Genomic DNA, 22,268 nt, shown 5'->3' with positions numbered 1-22,268 from the left:
TTGTGGGAGAAACTGTAACAAAGATGCAAGAGGAAATTTTCCACAAGCAATGATTACATTAAGGAAACTTGAGGCAGCTCTTACTGCTCTAGTGAGGCTAATTGTGTATGAAAATAGGAACATTTCACATCTGACTTAAAGAGGTGCTTGCTGCCGCTAATGCTTCAGTTTGCATTTTGATCCAAGAAAGACTTTATAATCACTCTCCTCTCTCATCAGCTGGTTTTCACTCCAGGTTTCCTTTTGGTCCTCTGCTCTTTCTGTTCTTGGTTAATGCAAGCAAATCTCCCCTCTCCATGCTTCAGCTTTCCTGATGAGTTTGGTAACAGTGACTGTTTTTCTTCTAACCTGTTTTTAGAGTTTCAGTTTGAAGTTACACCTGAGAGAAATGGCTTTATATGATTGCAGCATTTGACGCGATCAACCTAACCACAGATCTCTGAAGTGTCTCACACTGTGAAGGCCTCCCTTCTTCCCTGCAGATGCACTTGGAGTTGCCAAGGGATTACGCATGTGTGAGGAGCTGTTAAGCATGTGTGCATTCATGCAGTCCACACAAGAGAATGGAAATTTAAGACTATAACAGTAGGAGGCTAGTTGGTGTTAGGAAGACAGTGAGGCCATCAGGTCTGGAATGGGTCTGGGGATGCTTGATCTGTCTGTCCTGAGTGCTCCCTTACTCCCTGCACTCCACTTCACCCTCTTGGCTGCAGTCAGTCAAATGTGGTATGAGAAAGAAGGTTCGGTTTATTTTTCTGCTCCAGATGGTGGTGCTCAGGTGCACAGCTGTCTAGAAGTTGTCCTTGGACAGCCCTGACTGCATACCTCAGTAACCTGTTACTTGATCCTCTGCTTTGCTGTCCTCATCCTTCCCTTTTGCAGCTCAATCCCCTCTCAGATAAACAGAACATACAAAAATGACACTACAGGGGTGTGGCTGGGAAAGTGAGGCAACCATCTTCATCATTATGAAAGTCTTCTAAAGGAAGCCTCACAAGTCTGTGAGGCAATTCTCTTCTTCTAAATGCTCTCAGAGTGAGGAAAAGGGGCCTCTCCCACCTGGCCTAATCTTCAAAGTGCTCCACTGTCAGCCTCTGCATTGGAGCTGTGGCTCTTAGAGCCCACCACACACCAAGAAGGAGCTGATGGGCCTTGGATAACATGGAGTAGAGCGTCTGTCTCTTCAGAGAAGTTCATTGGGAGCTGTGTACCCCTCCTCCACGGGCTGTATCTCAGTCCAGCTCAGCTGGACAGGAAGGCAGGGTATAGTTTTTTAGTATTAATGCTAATTCACATTGCAGAGCAGTGTTTCTTTCTCAGGTGCACCTGACCCAGCTCCTCCACTGTTTGGAACTAGTTCCTGCTACAGAGGTTTTCCTCAGGATGGCAGAGCAAAAACCTCCAATGAGATCCAACGCTTCCTTCTCCTCCTTGCTTGATGAAAATGTTTGTCCCAGGGACCTGGATTTGCTTTACAGCCAAACAGGAGACCAGTTCCTGAGACTAACTTAGGCCAGCATGTTTCTCACCACATGCCTCAAATGCCATTGCAGAACGGCAGAGGACTTACACAAACACAGTGTCTGAGATGGTGCTTGAGGCACGAGAAGCTGCTGCACCCATCAAACACAGCCAGGTTCTTCTTGGGAAGGGATTCCCTAAAGGAGGGCAGTGGTGAGCTGAACAGCAGTACCAACAAACATTTCTGTGGAGGCTCGCTCCTCCTCAGCTTGGCAGCTTTCCTCTAAGCCCCCGTTGAGCACAACTGGTGTTCTGATTCTTGCTGTGGAGGCTGTTTGCAGGTCTCAAATTGTCTAGAGCTGTACTGGTAGCATAATAGTCCCTGAGGTGAATTGTCTTATCGTTTCTATTCTTCATATAAGAAAAGCTTAAAGTCGTTAGTCAAATCTTTAGCTGAGCTCTGGATCCCTGTATCACGGATTAACCACTGAGAGCCCCAGTGAGCAGAGCTCACACGCGTCTTCATTTGTTTCAAGCAATGCTACAAGCACACAGCTGTTAAAAAAATAATCTTATGCAGGTAGTAACTCCTCACCGCCCCCTCACACCTGCTACTTAGTAGCTTACAAAATCTCCTTTCTGCTGATGGGAATAAAGAGGATTTGTTCTTTCCTCCCTTTTCAGTAGGTTTCTGGGTAGGAGTTAGTTGTGCAGAAACAAAAATTACATGAGCTCCTGGCCTGATCTTGGTGTAGGAAGCAGCACCCTCCCCACGCTCTCCCTGGGCAGCTGCAACGCAGAGTGGATCAGCAAACGCAGCTGGGAGAGAGGGAGGGAGAGAAGAGGGAGGCGCAAAGGCTCCCTGGGCATCCTCAGGCACTATAGCAGCACAGAGACATAAACCTGCCTTGAAATATGCCTTGGTAGATGGTTACCTGCAGCTATTGGTACCACTGGACCTCAGGAATGATGGATATTTATTTAGGACTGGGTAACCACCAATCTTTCCTTCTGTTACAATGCACAGAAGTGCATGAACCACAACTCCCAAATGCAAAGTATTTTTTGCACGCACTCTGGGATGTGGGAACATTGTTCCCTCTGCCTTGGCAACCCAAATGCAACACTACTGATGATCTGGACAACCTCTCCCTTGCGACTGCATCACAAGCTTTCCTCGGTTTTGGGTTTTTTTCCTTGGAAATAGAGGGCAGTGAGAAGATGAGATAAAGACAAACTGCAGTGCTGTGAGACACAGTGGTTCCTCAGCAGATTCACAGAAACTCTCCCAGGAGTGCAAGAGCTGGTCTCAGATCTCTGTTTTATGCTGGTGTTTGAGCACTTACCATATGAGATACTGCAGGAGGCACTGAGTCCTAGTCAAAGCAACTTTCAAAAAGAGAGGAGCTGCTTGACAATGAATCTGGACACAAGGGGTTCAGGCATTTTGAACCTGGCATTCAGCAGCTGTTACCTGGAGGGACTCCTCTAGGGGATCTGGTATTTCAGAGAACTCCTTTCAAAGAGTCAGTTGTTAAACTAGGCACAGGGGAGTCTGAATATTTATTCAGCCTTAGCTCTGCCCCTTTGAGCGTGACACAGCAGTTTGCTATTGTGAACACCCGCCTGCTGTCAAATTAGCAGGACTGCAGCTTAGACAGGGGGTTGTGTTCACAGAAATCCTGGGAAGCAGCTTTTCGTATGCTGAAAACACTGCACTCTGCTTCCTGGAAGCACAGAAACACGCAATAATGTATTTGGTCACTCTAGTTTCTTCCAAATATATGGTGCATCCCACCACTGGTGGTAGAGGAATTGGCTTGCCTCACGGGGTATAAATACAGGTTTTGGGGGTTATTTTTGGATGCGGACACAGAAATTCTTCAGCAGTTCTTAATTTCTAAAATCATTTTAGTTCATAATGAATTGTAGTATTATAAAATCTTCCAGTGAAAATCTTTGTTGCTGTCACTGCCAGTTTAGGACATGCCTTCTCACATGGGACAGGTGTCAGTAAAGGCAAAAAGAAACTTTAAAAAACCCAAACCAAACCAAAACACAAGGTCAAGTCACTTTTATTAATGTTACCTGGTTACCGGCAATACAGTGTTGAGCAAACACAAGCCACTGATCAATAAATGATGACTAGCTCTTGGCTGTGGTTCAGTCCTGGAGGACACGTACAGTACATGGGACACTATCAAAATGAAAATGTCATGGGTCCTCATCTCCACACACAGCTGCACTCCAGTCTGTCCTGGGCTCTGCAGAACACTGCAGCTGGGGCTGTTTACTGCTCCCAAAGTGTTGGTGAATCCTCTTCAGTGAGGGCACCCACACGACTAAAAGGCATGTTCTTGTACCACCTGAACCCCAGGTATGGACTGAGCCCTCTTGTCTCCAAAGCCCTTGGGAAGGAAATCGGCTTTAAATGGATAATCAAAGGCTGCCAAGCAGTTAGCAGAAGTGGTGTCCTCAAGTCATGCCCAGTGCACGCCTCCTGCACAGTGGGCTGGGAAAGCGACCGGCCTGTGTGCTGTCACGGGGTGCCTGTGTACCTGGTGTGAACTATGAGGGGGTCTGCATGTGCTCTCAAGGGGCTTTGCAGGGGCCAGGGTAAGTGAGAGGCTCTGCAATGTCTGGCCTGGAGCTGAGACATCTCCCTGAGACAAAGTCCTCTGGCGGCAGCATATGTGAACCCCTCCCACTGTCCCACCATTGTGGGGACTTCCAGTGTCCAGGAGAAAACATGCCTGAGCACCTCTACCAGAAACACATTTCTGAGGGTCCCCCCGAGGAGAAACCCCCCCTGATTTGGGTCAATTCTGCTTCCTGCATTTTGCAAACAACTGTTGTAAAGATGTGACTTATTTCTGTATGCCACCTGAAACAAGTCAAATGCCCTCAAAAACATCAGAGAAACCTCTGCCACCCTGGATTATCTGTGCGACCAATCCCCAACAGATCCTGCTCTAACAACAGCATCCTGTCTTCCTCCTTTTTCCCAGTTAGTGTCAGGTCTAACATTTATTAGATTTGGGAGTTCTTCTGTTTCAACAATATGATAATCATTCTCTCTCTGCCCTACTTCTAGGCTTTTTGGCATTCAGAAAGGTCAATAGTTTAATTCCTAAAGGAGCTGAACATGTATTTCTTTTGTACCTGAAGAACTGAATAAAACAGAGGATGATTTATTTTTGGACACTGTATATTCGGGCAGCCTAAAACTTTCTTGTTAGTGTAGTTCCCCTGGTATACCTGCACTGCGTGGACTTTGCAACTCCAGCAAGCAAAGAAGCTCTACCAGCAAAAAGCACCTTTTGCCAGCTGGTGTACAGCATCTGTTTTGCCCGTGGTAACACACTTTTTAAACAACACTCTTTTGAGAAAACAGAGGATGTAGCATCAATGTGCTGCAGGGGAGGGGTGTCAAACTGTCCAGGGAGCTGGTGCAAGAAGGAGGAGCAGTGGAGAGTGCAAGAGAGCTCAAGCATAAGAGCCCCTGTGAACATACCCACAGCTGTGCCTTAGAGAGGATGCTGAGAGGAACTTCCCCAAGGACCTACGGGGCCTCTGGCTGAGGCTGAAGGGAGTTACTGAGTGCTGGTATGACATGTGTGCCATGGAACTGCCTACCGTGCCTGGAAACTGCTGCAAGCTGGAGGGAATTCATTTACTATGCCTTGATTTCTATTCATCTCGAGCAGGTTGTCCAGTGCCTGTTCTGACAAAAATGTGTCCCCAGTAAGGTTCATGGTATCTTCATGCACCACGGTGAGTGTAGCCACAACACAGAGATGGTGAAAACATCACTTACGTTTGTTCAGACTGAGTAGGAAGGTGGAAAAGTGTGGGTCACTCCACCGTAGTGGTTGGATGACTTGTTATGCTTCCCTTGCATAGGTAAGAGGGAGAGAAGTTGGCGCCTACTGTCCTCACTGCAGTCTCAGCAGGCTTAACATCAACATGGTGGTGACCCTAAATGTCAGGCAGTTTCATGAGGATGCAGAGCATGTGCTGTTGTTTTAGCAGATTTCCCAGGTGGTGGTCTCTGGCTAAGAACTCAATTCCAGGGGTTAGCTCAAGAGAAAGCAGACTTTGCAATGAAACTGAAATTAGAAATTATGTATTAAAAACCAACTGTGTATTGCAGCAGGTGAATAGAAATGAATGCATTATAAATAATAAATAGAATAAATAGCATGTGATTTAAATACTATAAATGTAACAGAAGAGAATACACAAGTATTGAACATTTTGAAATCTTGAAAATGTTAAAATAACACGGATGGGTAGCCAAACATTGCACAGACTTCTGATGCAGCCCAGTTTTGTTACTTTGGTTTTACAAGAAGTAGCCTGGTTTGTAGACAGTCTGAGGGTAAAAATAAAAAAAAAGTCTACATTATTTCCATAGCTTCTTACTGAAGACCACATTCTCTGGTTCCTCTTTCCTCTTTGATCCAGCTTAAACTGAAGGTCTTAACATAATACTCATAATCCTTCAAAGAAATCTAAGGCTCTGAAAGAAATGCAAAAATTTACTGCCTTTGCTACTTTCCTACTTCCCTTTTTGTATATGCAGCTTGGGATTAAAAGCAGCTGCTCTTTGGTTTTGTTTGCACAACACCCAAATCAGCAGATTTGGTCCCTCTCTGAGTTTTCTATATACTCTGCTGAAAAGTCTGCATTTTCCAGGCAGCCATCAAACTCGCATTCCTGCAGGAGCCCAGACTGAACCTGTCTGCCTGAAGGCACTACCAGGTGCTTTGCTCTTGCACCCTCCTTTGCCTCATGCCACTTCTGAAAACGACACAGCTGTCCTTACAAGATATCTCCGCTTCCATTTGTATCATCTGCACCATCCTGGAAAGCAGAATATTCCCACTGCTTGTACAAACAGCTACATGGTAGTGCTCGCTGCATCCCACGGCAGGGGGGTTGGAGCTAGATGATCTCTCCTGTCTCTTTCAACCCAAACCATTCTGATGATATGATTCCCTGATTTCACTGCAGTCCTTAAGCAAAGTCTCAGGCACTCATTTGAAAATATTTGCTTTAAATGGGGGATCACTGTGCCCTGGAGGCTTTGTGAAATAAAATTCTTTTGCATAGCATAGTGAAACAAGAAGCTCTGAAATAATTTCTCCACCAGTGCTACATCATATTGTCCTTTCCTTATTTTTCATGTCATTTCCCGTTTCTACAAGCTTCAAATTAAGAAATTCTTTGTATCAGGAACATATAACAAAGCTGCTGCTTGGCTACAGCTCTTGAATTTAGAGATGTCGGCATTCCTTTCCTGGAGCAGTCCTGACTCTTAATAGAATACTGTGTGCCACTCAGTGCCTGACCCCAAGACTGGCCCCGTGCAAATAATCAAAACTTCCCATGGAATAAAGTTCTGCTCATTCCAAGTAAAAAAGCAGCTCTTTCATTAACTTTACTGCCGTTTACCCATGCTATTCTTGTGAGAGTAGTCCCCAGATGGCACTGTTTGGCCATTTAATGTGATTTTTTCTTGTCTGCCTTTTTTTTTTTTTTAAGTTCATATGCAGTGTAGTCTTTGAAGAAATACTATACATTCCCTTCATACAGAAGGAAAGGACTGCTTCCTAGGAGCTGTGGCTTGATGATGGGATTATTTATTTCTTCTTGTTCTTAGAGTCTCCTCCATTGAAATGGCTTAATTCTTTTTGAATGCCAATGTTCCACAGTTCTCTGCTCTCCTGGAGTCCCTTTCTCCCATGATAGATCTTCTCTCTTGCCTTTGAATGTTCTTCAAGTATTGCAGGCAGCATGAAGCTGACAGCAAGGCCCTGCTGTACTTGGCTAGGTGGTAGATGCTGAAGCATCATACTCACAACCCGCCATCCTTCTTTGCAGCGTCAGATTCCCATACTTACACTGCCAAGGGTGTTTATGTTTCTTTACTTTTTTTAATGTCTTTTCTTTATGACTGCTTCCATTGTTAAGTCACACTTTGGCTACTTATAAGAAAACCAAGGTGACTTTGATACATTTTTCTCCAGACTTTCAAGCTAATAAAGGACTTCTAAACTGTTAATAACTAGTAAGATTGGTACTTTTTTGAGAAAAAGCCAAAGTATAATTTTTCTTGTTGCATTCAGTACTCAGGAACGGGACACAGAACTAGATAAAAACAGGGCAACACAATGGACAGAAATATTCAGGGAAGGAGGCATAGTGGCAGTGAAACCTGTTCTCAGGTGGAAAGAATTAAGTTCCTCATCTAGTAAGGGAAATGATGAGCTTCAGAAAGAAAGAGCATGTCTATTCAGTAAAGTCATGTTAACCCAACAAAATGAAGGAGACAGATTTATTGGTACTCAGCTTGGGATTCTGAGGAGCAGCTGATTAAGAGAAGTCAAAGGTGGTAGGTGCTGACTGCAATAGCCCATTCAGAGACAGGATTGATTTGTGCTGTCCTGTGGATGGTAACTTATTTACATCTTTACTGGTGATTTTTGGCACAAGAACTAGAACTGGATTATTTAAGGAGATGAGAGCAATTATACAAACGTGAGTTTCAGTAACCTAAAGTGATAAGATTATGGTCTTGAGAACCAGTGGCTAGAATCTTTGTGATCAGCTGGAAATACATCAGAGGTCGTGTAGGAGGAACAAAATACATGACAGCATGGCAGTTACAAAATGATCAGAGTACTGGTGGGGCACAGCTGGGAGAAATCTTCAGATATATCATGGCCACAGCCAGCAGAGAGGAAAGAGACTCTCAGGGTCCCTCAGGACCTACTGAGGCCTTCTTCAAAACACTGTGGGCAACGCTGGTCACTTGCAATACTGAAATGAGGCCCGGTGTGACGAACTATAATCTTGGTGGGTGCAGCACAGCCAAAAGGGGTCAAAGTGCAGTGACAGTGTTCTCTACAAAGTTACCAGTGTAGGGGGATGAAAAACCTGGTGAGAGTGAGAGGAGCTAAGCTGGATGACATGAAGTTCTGGCATATGAACAAGGGATCACCAATATGCTGAAGGTGGAAATTCATAGCTTCCCAGCAATGGCAATTCATCTTCTTGGAACCGCCTAAAAGACCAAATAACAACAAGATGGAGTGTGACAGGTTTAAGGAAGCCAGCATGTAAGATGATAGGAAAATGATGGTTTCAGTGTCTAAGGTGTGCCCTCTTAATCTATTTCCCTGTGCCATTTTGCTCGAAAAAAGCAGATGTGATTTGTCACAGTTCATTCTTCCTTGTAGAGTTTTTGGGATTGATCTTAATCACTGTTACAAGTAAAATAAAATGAAAAAAATCCTCCAGAAACAAAACAGAGGGGGAAAAAAACAACTAAAAGAAATCTTGACCTGCTGTTGTACCTATTACACTGTGTAGTTTTGGTGTTCAGCCTGTGTTCATAATTAAACTCACAGTAGAGTCCGTCGCAGTTTAAAATGGAGTGGGTAAGGAAGGCTCCAATAAAAGAGGATACTCAGATACCTGTCCTAATAATACAGGCATTCAAGGAATTGAAAACCTTTCTTACAAAGGGCTATATAGAAATCTCATCCTCTTGACAGTTTTTGATTCTTGGTTATAGTAATTCTGGTGCTCATTGAAAGCTTTCAAAATTCATTAAAATGGACACAAAACAGTACATTTTTTTTTCTTTTTCTACTGTCAGGAACACTGGTGATCTTTGAACATCTTCCAAAAGCTCAGCCAATTCCAGTGTTGCTGAGACCCAAGTCTCATTCTCCATCTACCTCCTGAGAAAACAGGCACTGAGAAGAGCCTAAGTGAGGAAGAAATCCTGCTTAATATTTGTTTAATTTGAGGGATATGCCTGAAGCTGTTTTGGAAATGAAAAAAAAAAAAGCTCAGACAAGGAAACTTTTTCAGTTTACTAGTGCAGATAAGATAAGGAGCCTGCAATCAGATGTAAGGAGTTCTTGACTGATTTCCTCTTGAAATAGGATTTACAGGCTTATAATGTCTCTATATATCACTGTCAGTCCATCTCAACATTTTATTCCCCTTATCAAGTACAAAGAAACATGCAGAAAGGCAGCAATGTCGCATGACTTGAGGAGACGGGTGGGTGAATAAGGTAGCGAGAACCTATGAAAGGCTGGAAGTGATATTGAGTCCCTCAAGATTTGAACCTCTCAAAATCTTAATCAAACTTCACAAATTTTTTTGTTGCTGTCAGTCAGTAGATGTAGCTAGACAGTTATGATTAAGCAATTGCATTGTGAACATTACATGCTTGGCTAATGTTTGTTTTAAGGAAAAGGGAAGACAATCCCAAGATGAATGGGCTGTCTGGATGAGAGCCACCAGGAGTAAGGTCAGGACTGAGCAGTAACTGGGAGAAAGGTAATTCCAGCAGTGGGAGATCTCGACCACCAACTCAAGGATCACCTCCTCCAAACAGACCCCAGGGCCAGACGGAGGGAAGAACTGTGCCTGCAGACTGATTAGCACGAGGAGCAAGAGACATAATGAGCAAACAGGGTGTTGAGTACTAATTAATGAAAAAGTCATGTAATCTGTAAGCAATGAATGCTGGTGCCTTTGTTAGAATTTACAAATGGTGCAAAGTTTTGATGACTGGGGAGCCAGCCTTCTGTGGGCTACCACCCTGCTGCCTCCTTTGCACAAACCAGAATAAAAGGTAGGAATACCTCACCTGGGTGTGTGAGTTGGCACTGTGCGTCAGGGAAGAAGTCCGTGGTCCAGACAAGAGAAGCACTAAAGCAAACTTACATCTTATTAGACCTTAGGAATCCATGAGACATAATAATTGGGTCAATTATGAGGCAGGGGAAGCAAGAGGTCCAGCCATATAAAGAAATGAAACTCTAAAAAACCGAGATGGTTTCATTTTTCTGCCTGGCTCTGTTTTCTTGGCTGCAGGAGTCAGATGTGAACACAGGGACAGGTGACTCAAATGTGGTAATGCAGATAGTCTGTCTCAGGATCCTACTTCCATTGGGTGACACTACACCAGGCTTGGCTCCCTGCTACCACTCAGGCAGGTTAAGTTCCCTCTGATCCCCTATGCTCCTTCACAGGGCATGCAACAATGACAGCTTCCCCTCAAGGAAAACACAGCACTCTGCCATTGCAGAAGCAAGCTGGGAAAACCCCAAAATCAATGTTCTTGGAGAGCTAGTTGATTCAGGGTGTGGAGGGGAGAGGGCCCAGGTGGGATGACTCTGGCTCATGAAGGGGCAGCCAACCTTTTCCCCCAGGGAAGGAAATGGGTACATCTGCATGACAGGCTGCTCCTCCATGACAAAACTATCAGAGTAAGAAATTCTAGGTACACAGCACTGGAAGAAATTTATCCTGAAAATATAAACACTTGAAAACCTTTTTCAGAATTTACTGATGCCAGGGCTTGATGATGCTGATTAATTACCCTAGGTGACTAAAGACAGCTAAATTGCTGTTTCCTTCCCTCTCACAAACACTTTTGCTTTGGATAATTTACCAGCTGATAGGTTCTTGTTTCCCTGACCTCTCTGCAGCCACTAACACATAGTATTAAGGCCCCTTGTATAGTTTCAGCTTCTCCCTTGGCGATGATTTGGCTATTCAGCGTGAAATTTGACAAAGTACACACTTCAGTTAGCAAGCGCACCAACAGCCTGCACTCTCAACGCCTGCCAGCCTTCCTCACTCTCTGCTTTCTTAGCTGCTTGGACAGCTGAAGAGCATCTGAACATTAAGCTGAGTAGGCTTATGATGCTGACTTGGTAGAGCATGGCAATTCCCTGCAGTAAAAGCAACACATAAAGACCTCTCTCCTGGAAACAAGTGCAGTAAGAGGTGTCAGAGAAGAAGATGGTTTCTATATCAAGAAGCTCTTACATTATGCATTGGTATTTTTTAACACAATGTAGTGTTTGGCTAGTAAAAAATATCTAGGCCTAAAGTAAATAAAGGCAGTGTTACTGAACATCTGATACCTGCAGGTGAATCACTTTAAAAAGAAGGCTTGGGCTTACAGAACAGAGAGATGTGAGGCAAGAAGTCTATGAAGATAAAAAGAAGCTTTACTAGGTTATTTTAGGAAGGTTATTTAGTTATTTTAGTAAAGTCATATGTCATGGAAGAATGTAGCTACATTTCCTACTTCGTCGTTGTAATTGTTTATCACTGTTGCTCAGAGGGACGCAGGAAAAGAGGATTTCTGCACCATGAGAAATTCTCAGTAGGACAAAGACCATGTGACTAAAGAAAGCCCTATAGAACTAGGCAGATCAGGCAAGCAAGGAGAACTGGAGGGAGCTAAAGTCATCACCAGCATGCTGAGTACAATGTACTAACGTCATGGAGAAGCAGTAGCTAAGCAGGAAAAGGGACAGCCCAGTTTCTCTTGCAGTTGCAGGCTGGAGTCGCTGGATTCCCTGGTAACTAAGATGCAAACATTTGGGTTTTGCACATGTTTCTGGATGGGGTGTTTTGGCACCTGATAAGGAGTCATCTTACACAATAGACAGTTTCCTTGGTGGGGACATGGACAAAGTCTGATTGCTGTTTGCAGTTCTCATTAAATATGGAAAAACCTAGTATCACTGGGTTCCCTGTTCATCACCTCTCTAAAAAATAGCTAAGGCTGTCAGGAAGAGCAAGAGAGAGACTGTCAAACATAAAGCATGACTGCAAAAGCTTTTACTTTAGGAAGAAGAAGCAGATTAGGAAAGAAAATGGGATCAAAGGAAGGAACAGCAAGATAAGTGGGTAAAATTGTAGGGAGGAGAGATTATGGTTAGTTTTCATGTGTAATGAAAAGATGTTGTTTCAGCTGAGCCCTGATTTGGCTCTCAATGCCTGCCCTGAAGTCTAGATGACTGGCATTATTCTAACTTGTGGAGCCTGCTGTCATTTGGGGGGAGTTTCAGAGACTTGTACTGCCAGAATAAGTCCATCTACTTAAGTGGTTTTGGAAATTTTCCTTGAGCTTTTACTCTTTTTCATTCATGTTTTAACCAGTCCATTTAGACTGGATGAAAAACTAACCTTGGGTCAGCATCCCATGATCTGCTCTAATCAGCAGCACATATGGGGTTCATGCTCAGTGATCCCAATTTATGGCTGCAGCTCTGAGAGAACTGGCCTGGGTGAGCGCACAAATGCAGCTCTAAAGCCAGGGCTTTCCTAAGCAGGAATGACTATTTACATCTCTGTATAACCCTGCGAGGAGAAAGGGGGATGCAGATATCACTACTAAACTATGTAAGGTTTGAGTGCAAGGCCCTAGGCGAAACTAACAAGCAGCCTCTTTCTTCAATTAGTTCTTGCTCTGCAGCTTTGCTTTCCCTTCAAAAGCAAGTAATCTCATACTGCAGCAAGTAACAAGTTTGCAGTCTACAGAAACAATCCAGGCTTTGGCTCCCTACAGCTCACCAGCTCAGGGGTTATCAGGGGTTATCGTCTTTAGTGATCCCTGGTTGCCTCAATCTCAAATCCCATAAACTCTGCAAGCATGGTTTCCAAAATAGCTAAATCTGAAGGTAGACTTCTGTGCATGTGTGCACATGTGCGTGTGTGCACAAAGATAGATAATCAATTATTTGATGTGGATGAAGCTACCGAATTATTTCTTAACATGTTTTTTTTCTATATGAAGAAATTCCTGTTCAGCCTTGGATTTCAGAAGCTGGGTTTACAATGCAGTGCTTCTGCTTTGTCTTTTGCCTCAGCAACTACAAATCTCTGGAGGCTTTGCAGTGCACCAGAATGGAGGAGGGAGAGTCACACTTCAGCAGACAGTCTTTTATAACCTTTTCTGATGTTTTACTGTGGCTTAAATACAGCAGAGACCTGACATACATTCGAATTGCCATGTACTGAAGAATGGAGAAATGATAAGAGAGAAAAAATTACTATGTGTCCTTCTGATTTTCTAACTATATCACAGTGCTTTTGGAGTATCGGACCACCTTGGGAAGTCTTGTTTTTTATTACAGCTTCACTCAATTTTGAATTAATTTTGCCTCACACCCCCTGTATGTAAAAATGGTTGCTTTTACTTATACATGTCAATTTCGTCACTGTCCATATTCCTGCTCCACTTGCGTGTTCCCCAATACATTATTAAATGCATTAGAGACAAGTTTAAGAGGTTCCACTGATTACAGAAAAGAGATGTTTGTTTAAACCATTGGCATGGGATGTTCACATATCTGACATTGTCAGTGTCAGAAGAGATGTGCAGGTTTCAAACAAACACACATATTCAGATGTGAAATCCTGTTAAACTAGATCCAGAGAGGGAGAATAATCGAGGCAGTTCAAAAAGCAAGGTGGTGAGCTGCAGATCCCCATAACTTACGAACATCAGGCCTGAGAGCAGAACTGCAAAGGAATCAGTCAAAATAAAGCTAAGAAAGAGAATGAGAAAGATGAAAAGAAACCTGAGAAAACTGGCTGCATATTGTCTGTGTTTGAAACTAGACGAAAAGGGAAGATAGGGCCTGTTTTTCTAGCCAAATTGTGAAACATAAGAAGTGAAAGAATCAGGAGAAAAGGAGCTGAAGAAGCAGACATGCTGAGTGCTGACCAATGGGCAGTGTTTCATTAAGTGCTGGCAGAGGACACAGAGACTGTTTGAAGGGGGTTTGCTCCTCCCTCACGGGACACACCAAATTTTTACCGTATCTGCTTTTTACTAGTTGCCTCAGTAAAGAAAAGACCTGTGGGATGCCAGAGAGACTAACAATATCACCTGGCTGCTTTAAATGTCGGTTGCAAAGATACTCACCAAAACACGTTCCTACTGGTTTAGTGGAACCAGTGGCACATATGCCTGTAGAAGACAAGGCTTGGATGGCTGTCGGTCTGCTGATTTCTCAGATTTGGAACAATGCCTCTAGAGAGGACTTTGCACAGAGCCTTAAATTCCTTCTTCTTCCTCAACACACAGAGATGAAAGTTGCTTGAGGGGCTCTTCACAACAGCAGCAGTAGCAACGTGCTCTCTTGTTGCAAAAGATGCAAATTCATCTCCCACAGGGATGGGTTGTACTGTGCTCCAAAATGCTTGCTGGCTGCAATGAAACAAAAGCCTTCTGAATCACATTAATTGCACTATATTGCACCTTTCCTGACACTCTGACATGAACCTTTAACCTTCCAAAAGCTCTTTAAGTCGGCCAGCACCCCTTGACATAAATTGATGCACGCAACACTGTTTGTGCGCTTACAAACTGGGAAGCACACAAACATTTCCTCTAAATGCTCACAAAATGACCAGCTCTCAGGGCATAAATGTGTTACGCACAAAAGAGGAGGTTATACCCAAGAGCTTGTAAAACGGCCACAGCAGTGCACAGCAGTGATTGTCAATATATTATGTTGTAACATGCTTGTAGACTCATAGACAGTCAGACTTAAAGTCTTGTACAATGCTCAAGATTCTTCCTGCATTTGACCCCTGCAGCTAAGTGCTACAGTAATGGACTTCAAAGCATGTTGCTGCAAGAACTTGCCAAATGGTGATGGTACTCAGTAAATACCCAGTGATAGGACCCAGGGAGTGTGAATCACATGCTAGACAGTGTTTTTATGTCTGTGGAGAAATCCTTTTGCCTGAACACAGAAATTCTGATCTTATGTGGGAATTTGAAGGTTTGAATGATGGGATAAAGATGCAGTTTGGGGAATTACGACTTTCTGAAAGGAAAAGTAAAATTCATGCCTGAAATAAAAAGAAGACAGACATTTCTTAGATGCTGTTTTGTGATTCATAAACACTGCCTACATTAGGGTGATTTGTATTTGTTAGGCAACCTTTCCTAGTTTCTGGTTGGAGAGACTCACTCACTAGTTCAAGGTTTAAAGGACAGGAAAAACACCTCTAAAAAGCAACAAATACAGCTTTTCTTGGACATACAAATACTGTAACTTTAAGGCACATTACCTAAAGCCATTTTAAAGTTTGAATACAATGGCCCAAAGTTTCCTTCTGCCCTTTCCTACTGATTCAAGCAACATTCCTTGCATGTTTTTTCTGAATTTCATTACACTGCTCATAGTCAGCTGAAGTTAATTACTGAATACTAACTTTCATGGGCCTTGAGAGTCATGCTTCTGCAAAGAAACAAGTGAATTGCAAAAATGCAATTTCTTTTTAACATAATTGTTTTGGATCATCTTAAGAAATGAAAATGTTAACAGCATTCTGAGTAGAAGCATAAAGTGGTAAGAGCGGCCAGAAAAACCACTTAGGTAAGTGGTAAAGGTAGCATAGTGCTCAGAGATGCTGAAATGTAAACAGCATGAATCCACAGGACCCCGTCTCCTTGATTTTTTTCTCTGTATTTGGAGACTCTAGGAAAGGCCAAATACAGAACTTTTATCCTGAACCCACTCACACATGCTTCTCACATCACGGCAACTTTGCCTTGTGGCAGGTGTTGCAAAAGCCCAGAATTAACCGGGCTGGCCAGTGGAAATGGCAGTAAAATGCAACGGCTACAGTAAGCACAGCCGGCAGGGTGCTGTGCCTGTTGGCTCAGGGAAAATGTGCCGCTCACAAGTAAAGCTACAGACTCATGTATGCTGCAGAAACATGTGCCACATCTTTCCAGCACAGTGGTGGGCCATACAGAAACTGCCTGGGTAGAAATGAGGAGCAGTTTTGTTTGGGAGAATGACATTTTCAGGCTATCTTCCTGTTTCAGTGAACACAACGAGACTGGTATAAACTCTGCTTCACTTTGCAGAGCGTCTTTGGTTTCCTTTCTCAGAAAATTTAAGTTTTAAAACTTACTTCTCCTCATTCCTCTGTCATGATCTGCCTGCTACAGTTTATTTCCATTCCAATTGAAGGACTAAAAGCTATCACTATTCAGTTTTATTAATAAGTGTGTGTGCTTGTGCGGGGAAAGATTCTGCTTGTCAAACACCTGCAACAGCCACTGTCCAGGACTCCTCCCTCACCTACCAAGCACTCTGCTGCAGCATTGCATCAAACCTCCTTTTCCCTCCCGCCGGGGAACGCGGGTCGGGACGCGGGGTGGGATGAGGGCTTGGAATGCGGGGCTGGGTTGCAGGTGTGGGACGCGGAACCGGGATGCGGGAGTGGCAAGCAGGGGCTGGAATGCAGACCTGAGATGCGCGGTGGAACGCGGGGCCTTTACGTGAGTCCAGGAAGCGGGAGGTGGGGCCGGGATATGGGGCCGAGAGGCGAAACGCAGGGGCGGGACGCGGAGCCGGGAGGCGGGGGGCGGGGGAGGCGGGAGGTGGGTCCGGAGGCAGGGCCGGGAGGCGGGATGTGGGTCCGGAGGCGGGTCCGGAGGCGGGTCCGGGATGCGGGGCCGGGAGGCGGGGCCGGAGGCGGGGCCGGAGGCGGGGGCGGGAGGTGGGATGCGGGGGAGACGGGAGGTGGGTCCGGAGGCGGGTCCGGGAGGTGGGTCCGGAGGCGGGTCCGGGAGGCGGGATGCGGTCCGGGAGGCGGGGCCGGAGGCGGGATGCGGAGCCGGAGGCGGGGCCGGAGGCGGGGCCGGGAGGCGGGGTGCGGAGCCGGGATGCGGAGCCGGGAGGCGGGGCTGTACTTCCGGTTCGGTGCTGCCGCTACGCGCTCGCGGAGGGGCAGCCTGGCCGCTGGCCAATAGCGAGGCTTGGCGGAAGCGCGTAGTGGCCGCTGGTTGGTCAGCGGCGTGCAGGGGCGGGGCGAGGCGGGAGGGGCGGGGCGCCTCAGGTGCCGCCCCTCAGAGCCGGCGTAGCGCCGGCCGGGTCGGGTGGGTGCTGCTGTCGCCGGGGCCGAGCCAGGATGCGGCTGCGCTCGGGGGTGTTCGCCTCCTCCTGCCTCCTTGTGCAGGCTTTGGGCGTCGCGCTGTTCCTCCGCGGCTTCTTCCCGGTGCCCGTCAGGTCCCTGCCCCGCAGAGAGGCCCGCGCGGACCCTCCCGCCGAGCCGGCCCCGCCCGGCGCAGGTAACGCGAGCAGCTGCCGGGCGCGCCCCGTCGCTCGGCGTCGCGGGTCACCTTTCTGTAGCGCCCTCGTGTTTCCAGACCAGTTTCCGGAGTAGTTTAGAACTTAACTACTTTTCACGTAGTTACGGATCACAGCCAGGGGAATCTGCTCGCAGTCGCAAAAAGCCTCAAGTGTCAGCTGTCACTTTTTTGAAGGGTGCGCTTTCCTGTCGTTTTATTTCCCTTTCCCGGACTCTGATTGAGCCGGGATACCCGGTTTTGTTTAATGGCAAGTTGTTTGCATTAAGTAATGCCGCCTCAGCTAAAACGCCTCACGCGTTTCTTGTGATAATTCGCTGGGTGTGTTGTGCCCGAGATTCATTGTTTCCGTGATATTTCGGTGGTGTTTGAGTGTCTTAATGCCACCTCAGGGAGACTTTTAACACCTCACTACTGACAAATGCGGTAGTAATGCACGTTGCAATATGCACAGTATCGCCGTTTCCGTGAAATCACGGTCTTTACAGGTCCTGCTGTGTTCCATAGATGAATTTGCGAAACTAGAAATTTCAAGACTCTTTTTAAGGAGTCAGTAGAGGATGTGCTAATAATGTAGTTGTCTTATATGTCCACTCACAAATTGTATTAAAGTAATGTGGAGAGGACTGTGTACTTGAGGGAGTGTTCTCCACCAGTGTTTGGAGGTTGTGGGGTCAAACTTCAGATTCACTTGACAGCTGGATCAGGTAGTATTTTGCTCGTAGAAAGCTCTTGCTTGGGACACCTACTTGTGGTTAACTTTGTGGAACAGGACTGTTAACTGCCAAACTGGGTCTTTAGCTGCTTGATATTTATTGTTAATTCTTCTGAAGTGTGTGATGTGATGCGTGTGGGGACACGCTTACTTAAATTGTGAGACACAGTGAAGAGAACAGTGTGGTTTTAGAGTGTGGTTTGCTGGTATTGTTTAAGCAGGAGCACTGAAAGAATCTAATCTGTTAACATACTGAGTGGTTTCTGCTGAATGGCAGGTTGATTTTTAGCTGGAGTTTACCAAGATTGTCACAGATATTTGATAGGCTGCTGTGAGTGAAGTATTGCATTCACATGTGATATTAGCAGGAGACTAATGTAGAAGGAGACGGTTAAGGTGGGAAGCAGATGTCAGACAATTTCGTTTTGAAAGGACTGGTTTGTGTTGAAGAGTGTAAGTGTGCACCACAGGGCTCTATGAGCAGTTTAAATTTAGGCATGTCACTAGCAAGCCTAGGTGTAGTAGGCAAAAATGGAGTGACAGTGGAAGAATACTTACTTTCTGTAGTTCTTGGTTATGATTTGCTTGCAGAGTGATGTCTGGATGATAAGGTCTAAAGGCAGGGAATTGCCTACTAAACCATGATGTAGAAGGCTTTCAACCTATGTTAGACATATTCAGAAAATAGTATTTCTCGAATTCTTCTGTAACTCCTGAATGTTTTTACTTTGTGAGTCCTGACTGCCATTGAGTGCATCCTGTCTTGGCTGTGAGAAGGTTGTGATACTGAATGCTTGCAGCACATTGTTGTAATAAGTTCTTGGTAGAGAACTTACAGTTTTCTTCACAGAAGTCTAGGTTCATTTCAAGTAACTTTTCTAAGTAACCCTGGCAGAAGTAGATAAGCATGCTGCATGGCAAGACTTGGACAATGTGTTGCTTTAGCTGTCTTAATAGTAATTATTTTCACGGGGCTTGTAAATGACTCCAGATTCATTTGAACTTCTTAATACTTTTGACTTTCTGATAAATTACACTGCAGGAGGAAGTTAGGAGTAGGGTGTATGTGTTTGTGATCTGAACATTTTTTGTGTCCAGCAAGCTTTTTTTCACTAAGCAAGTGGATAGGAGAAAGGTTTAACTAACAGAACATCCAGTGGTGCCTTCTTGTTTTTCATGAAGAGCCAAAGTATGCCTGCTAAGTTGATAATTCAAGTCCTGGAAAAACAAAATTATCAGTTTAATTAGGATTGTTTGCAGTTAGCATTTTGTTGTTGAGATTTCCTCCTTCTCCCTGCTGTGTCCTCCTCCCCCATTTCCTGATCTGGAAAATCAGTAGCAGTAACTAGTCTGTGAATGTCAGTTTGTTGTGCTTATCTATGTACCCCAAAATACGGTTTCTGAGGTCGTTTCTGAGATTGTTTTGTTAGACACACCATTATTTCCAAATTGTCAACCACTTAGGCAGTTTACTCTAAAGATGTGTAAAACCCTAACTTTATATAATGCATGCTTCAACACAATGATGTCTGGATAGAGGTCTGTGGGTAGGATACATTTTGCTTCCATTTTGCCCTTCTGTATTTTTTCCTGAAAGAGAAATGAGACCTGTAAAGCCTGGGGCAAAAATGCTGCTGTAAGTGGACCAAGTTCGCTGCAGATGAAGAGTTGCTGTGGCCAGAATTAAGTCCATGCAAAAGGAAGAGGTTGGCTTGAAGGCATGACATTGCCTCCTACTTGATGCACAGCCATGTTTTTCTGTACACCTATATACTCTATCCAGGGAATTCTGGATTTGTATTTTTGCCCTGCAGCTGTCATCACTGAACTAGCCTGGCATACAGTCTTCTGTCTTGAAGGGAGTGAATGTGCACAAATCTTTTTCATACAAGTTTCAGTGAAATTGTCTCTTTCTTTGTAATCTTCCTGTTATCCTGTGGTGAGATTTGATAAAGAGGCATTGTTTATGTTGTGATGTGCAAAATTGGGTATTAGCACAAGTGAATGCTATTTCTTTTTTCTAACAAAAGTTGTCTGTCAGATGCAATTAGTTCAGCTTTACTGAATTAAAAAGAGAGAAGGTAGCAGCTATCCCTTCTCATTACTTTGAACACTCTCCATTTCAAAGATTTTCCTTAGTTTTCCCAATTTCACATCACATATTCCGTTCACATTTTGTTTTACTTCTAGAGGTGGTATTGGAGTTGTTGTGTTATTCCTGTGCTGGATGGCTTGAAGAACTCATCTTCCTCAGATTACTTCTTGTGTTTGCTGTTTGCAGCTTCTCATTTCTGGGTGTAAAATTAATAAAGAAGTTGAAAACATTTATTTATGTGGTGAAGTTGTCCTTTAACTTCCGTCTAGTCTTTGGTAAAATTTGTTGATGACTTTTATATACTCTTGTTTTTGTTGCTTAGGAATGGTTTCTAACTGGACCAAGATTCCTCCACCGCTTTTCAAAAAAGTTGTCGTTGTGCTGATAGATGCTTTGAGAGATGACTTTGTGTTTGGATCCAAAGGGAAACAGTTCATGCCATATACTACGCAAGTTGTAGAAAAAGGGACTTCCTACAGTTTCATTGCTGAAGCCAAGCCACCCACTGTGACTATGCCTCGAATTAAGGTAAGTGGGGTTCTTTTCTGTCGTTTCTTTGGAGAAGCTTTTGAAATATGAGTTGTTTCACATGCTTGAAGTTGGTATAAAGGGCAGGTTTGTGGTGTTAGTGCAATCTATGGGTGAATCTCTCTTTGCTGTAGTAGTGCATGTCATAGAGTCCTGATTTGCAATGGCCAAGAGGTTAAGGACAGATAAGGCCCCAGTGCAGGCTTAAATGATTGACGTAGCCTTTTTATTTGTAATCATGGGAAGGCAGTAGCCTCTTAGTTGTTGAGTTTTCCAGTTGTCTTCTATCCAGGAATATTTTTATTGTATTTCTCCGTGTTCTTGTAACTTCTGAGAGAAAATCCAGTTTAGTATAAAATGGTTTTGTCACAGGGATGTTTTTGAAGAGCTTAAAAAGGAAACTGTGCCAAGTTCCAGGTAACTAAAAGATGAGTTGTGGTGGTGTCATCAAAATGCATGATTGTCCAGGCTTGTCAGTGGTAGATCTGAGTAACACTTTTGCTCTGAAGAAGCTGAGGGAGGGATCACTGGTAGGTCAACTAGCACGTGAGTGAGAGAGTGAGGGGGAGACAGTCTGGTAACTCTTTATAGGTGGACCTCATTGCTTTTTCTAGAAGTTTCTTACTTACTGTCTTGAAGGTACTGTCATTGTTAATGTTGAGTCAGTTTACTTAGACCTAAACTGTCTTTTGGTGGTTTAATGACCTGTAAATGAAGCAAATTTCAACTGTCATAGAAAGTCTTTTTTCTGTCAATTAATTAAGACAGTATTATTTTTATCTTTTGTAAAGCAGTTAGCTCTGACATCAACTAGCACTGTGTTGTGGCAGATGAGATTATGTGGCAAGGGAGCTTGTGTTCTTTTACTTCGTTACGTTTCCTTACCAAAAATATAATTTGTCTGCCATCTGGCTTATTGCTTCCTCCCACTTACATTGCTGCTGTCTTCTGAGCACTGGAAGTTTCGTGTTTAATGTGTCTCTTTTCTTGTTTCATTAGGCTTTGATGACAGGTAGCATACCTGGTTTCATCGATGTTGTTGTGAACCTAAATTCTCCAGCTCTGTTGGATGACAATTTGATATGGCAGGCAAAAACAGCTGGGAAAAGAATAATATTTTACGGCGATGATACTTGGGTCAAATTGTTCCCAAAGCACTTTGTGGAATATGATGGAACAACATCGTTTTTTGTGTCAGACTTCACAGAGGTGAGAGGCTTTGTATGATCCCAAGTTAAATAAAGTGAGTACAAACAAACAGTGTCAGTTTCTGAGAATGAATGAGTAAAGCTACCCTTGTTCTGAAATATGTACCTGGCAATTAAACAGAAATTGGATTTGTATGTCTTTTTAGTATGGGCACTGTGAAGCTAAGCATTTCAGTCCCTCATGCATATACTGTAAGAAGTGTTGGGAGGATACAGTAATCATCAATGTATTACTCTATAACTTTCCTAAACATACCATTTTCTCACAAAACTTGTTGTGGTTGGAAGTTAGACCAGTTGCTTTGTTGAAAAATT

At 44.1% G+C, this 22,268-nt stretch overlaps 1 protein-coding gene and 1 long non-coding RNA gene across 9 annotated transcripts in view; one reads left to right on the top strand and one right to left on the bottom strand.

Moving 5' to 3' along the window:
- Positions 1-3,520: 3,520 nt before the first annotated feature.
- LOC116438472 lies at positions 3,521-16,668 on the bottom strand. 2 transcript variants are annotated; one of them, XR_004237765.1, is made up of 3 exons: positions 16,402-16,668; positions 14,219-14,503; positions 3,521-5,570 (listed from the first exon to the last, which is right to left on the bottom strand). It is a non-coding gene; the product is annotated as an uncharacterized LOC116438472 (long non-coding RNA). The 2 variants fall into 2 exon arrangements; XR_004237764.1 differs by having other exon boundaries at positions 16,566-16,668.
- A 484-nt stretch (positions 16,669-17,152) lies between these two features.
- The window catches only part of PIGG (phosphatidylinositol glycan anchor biosynthesis class G), an 87,129-nt gene continuing 82,013 nt past the window's right edge, over positions 17,153-22,268 (top strand). For 3 of the 7 annotated variants that reach the window (XR_004237383.1, XM_032095479.1, XM_032095480.1), the window contains exons 1-3: positions 17,154-17,389; positions 20,540-20,745; positions 21,745-21,954. Coding sequence is in view for 5 of the 7 variants with exons in the window: in XM_032095479.1 (XP_031951370.1) it covers positions 17,230-17,389; positions 20,540-20,745; positions 21,745-21,954 (576 nt within the window). In the remaining 2 variants the exon portion in view is untranslated. Of the gene's footprint in view, positions 17,390-20,539; positions 20,746-21,744; positions 21,955-22,268 lie in introns of all 7 variants that reach the window. The other 4 variants (XR_004237384.1, XM_032095482.1, XM_032095478.1 and 1 more) reach the window with 3 other exon arrangements.

Source organism: Corvus moneduloides, chromosome Z (genome assembly GCF_009650955.1).
Source record: "Corvus moneduloides isolate bCorMon1 chromosome Z, bCorMon1.pri, whole genome shotgun sequence".
NCBI lineage: Eukaryota > Metazoa > Chordata > Aves > Passeriformes > Corvidae > Corvus > Corvus moneduloides.
Note: the sequence above shows the minus strand (reverse complement) of the source record. Positions and strands in the feature narration are given on the sequence as shown.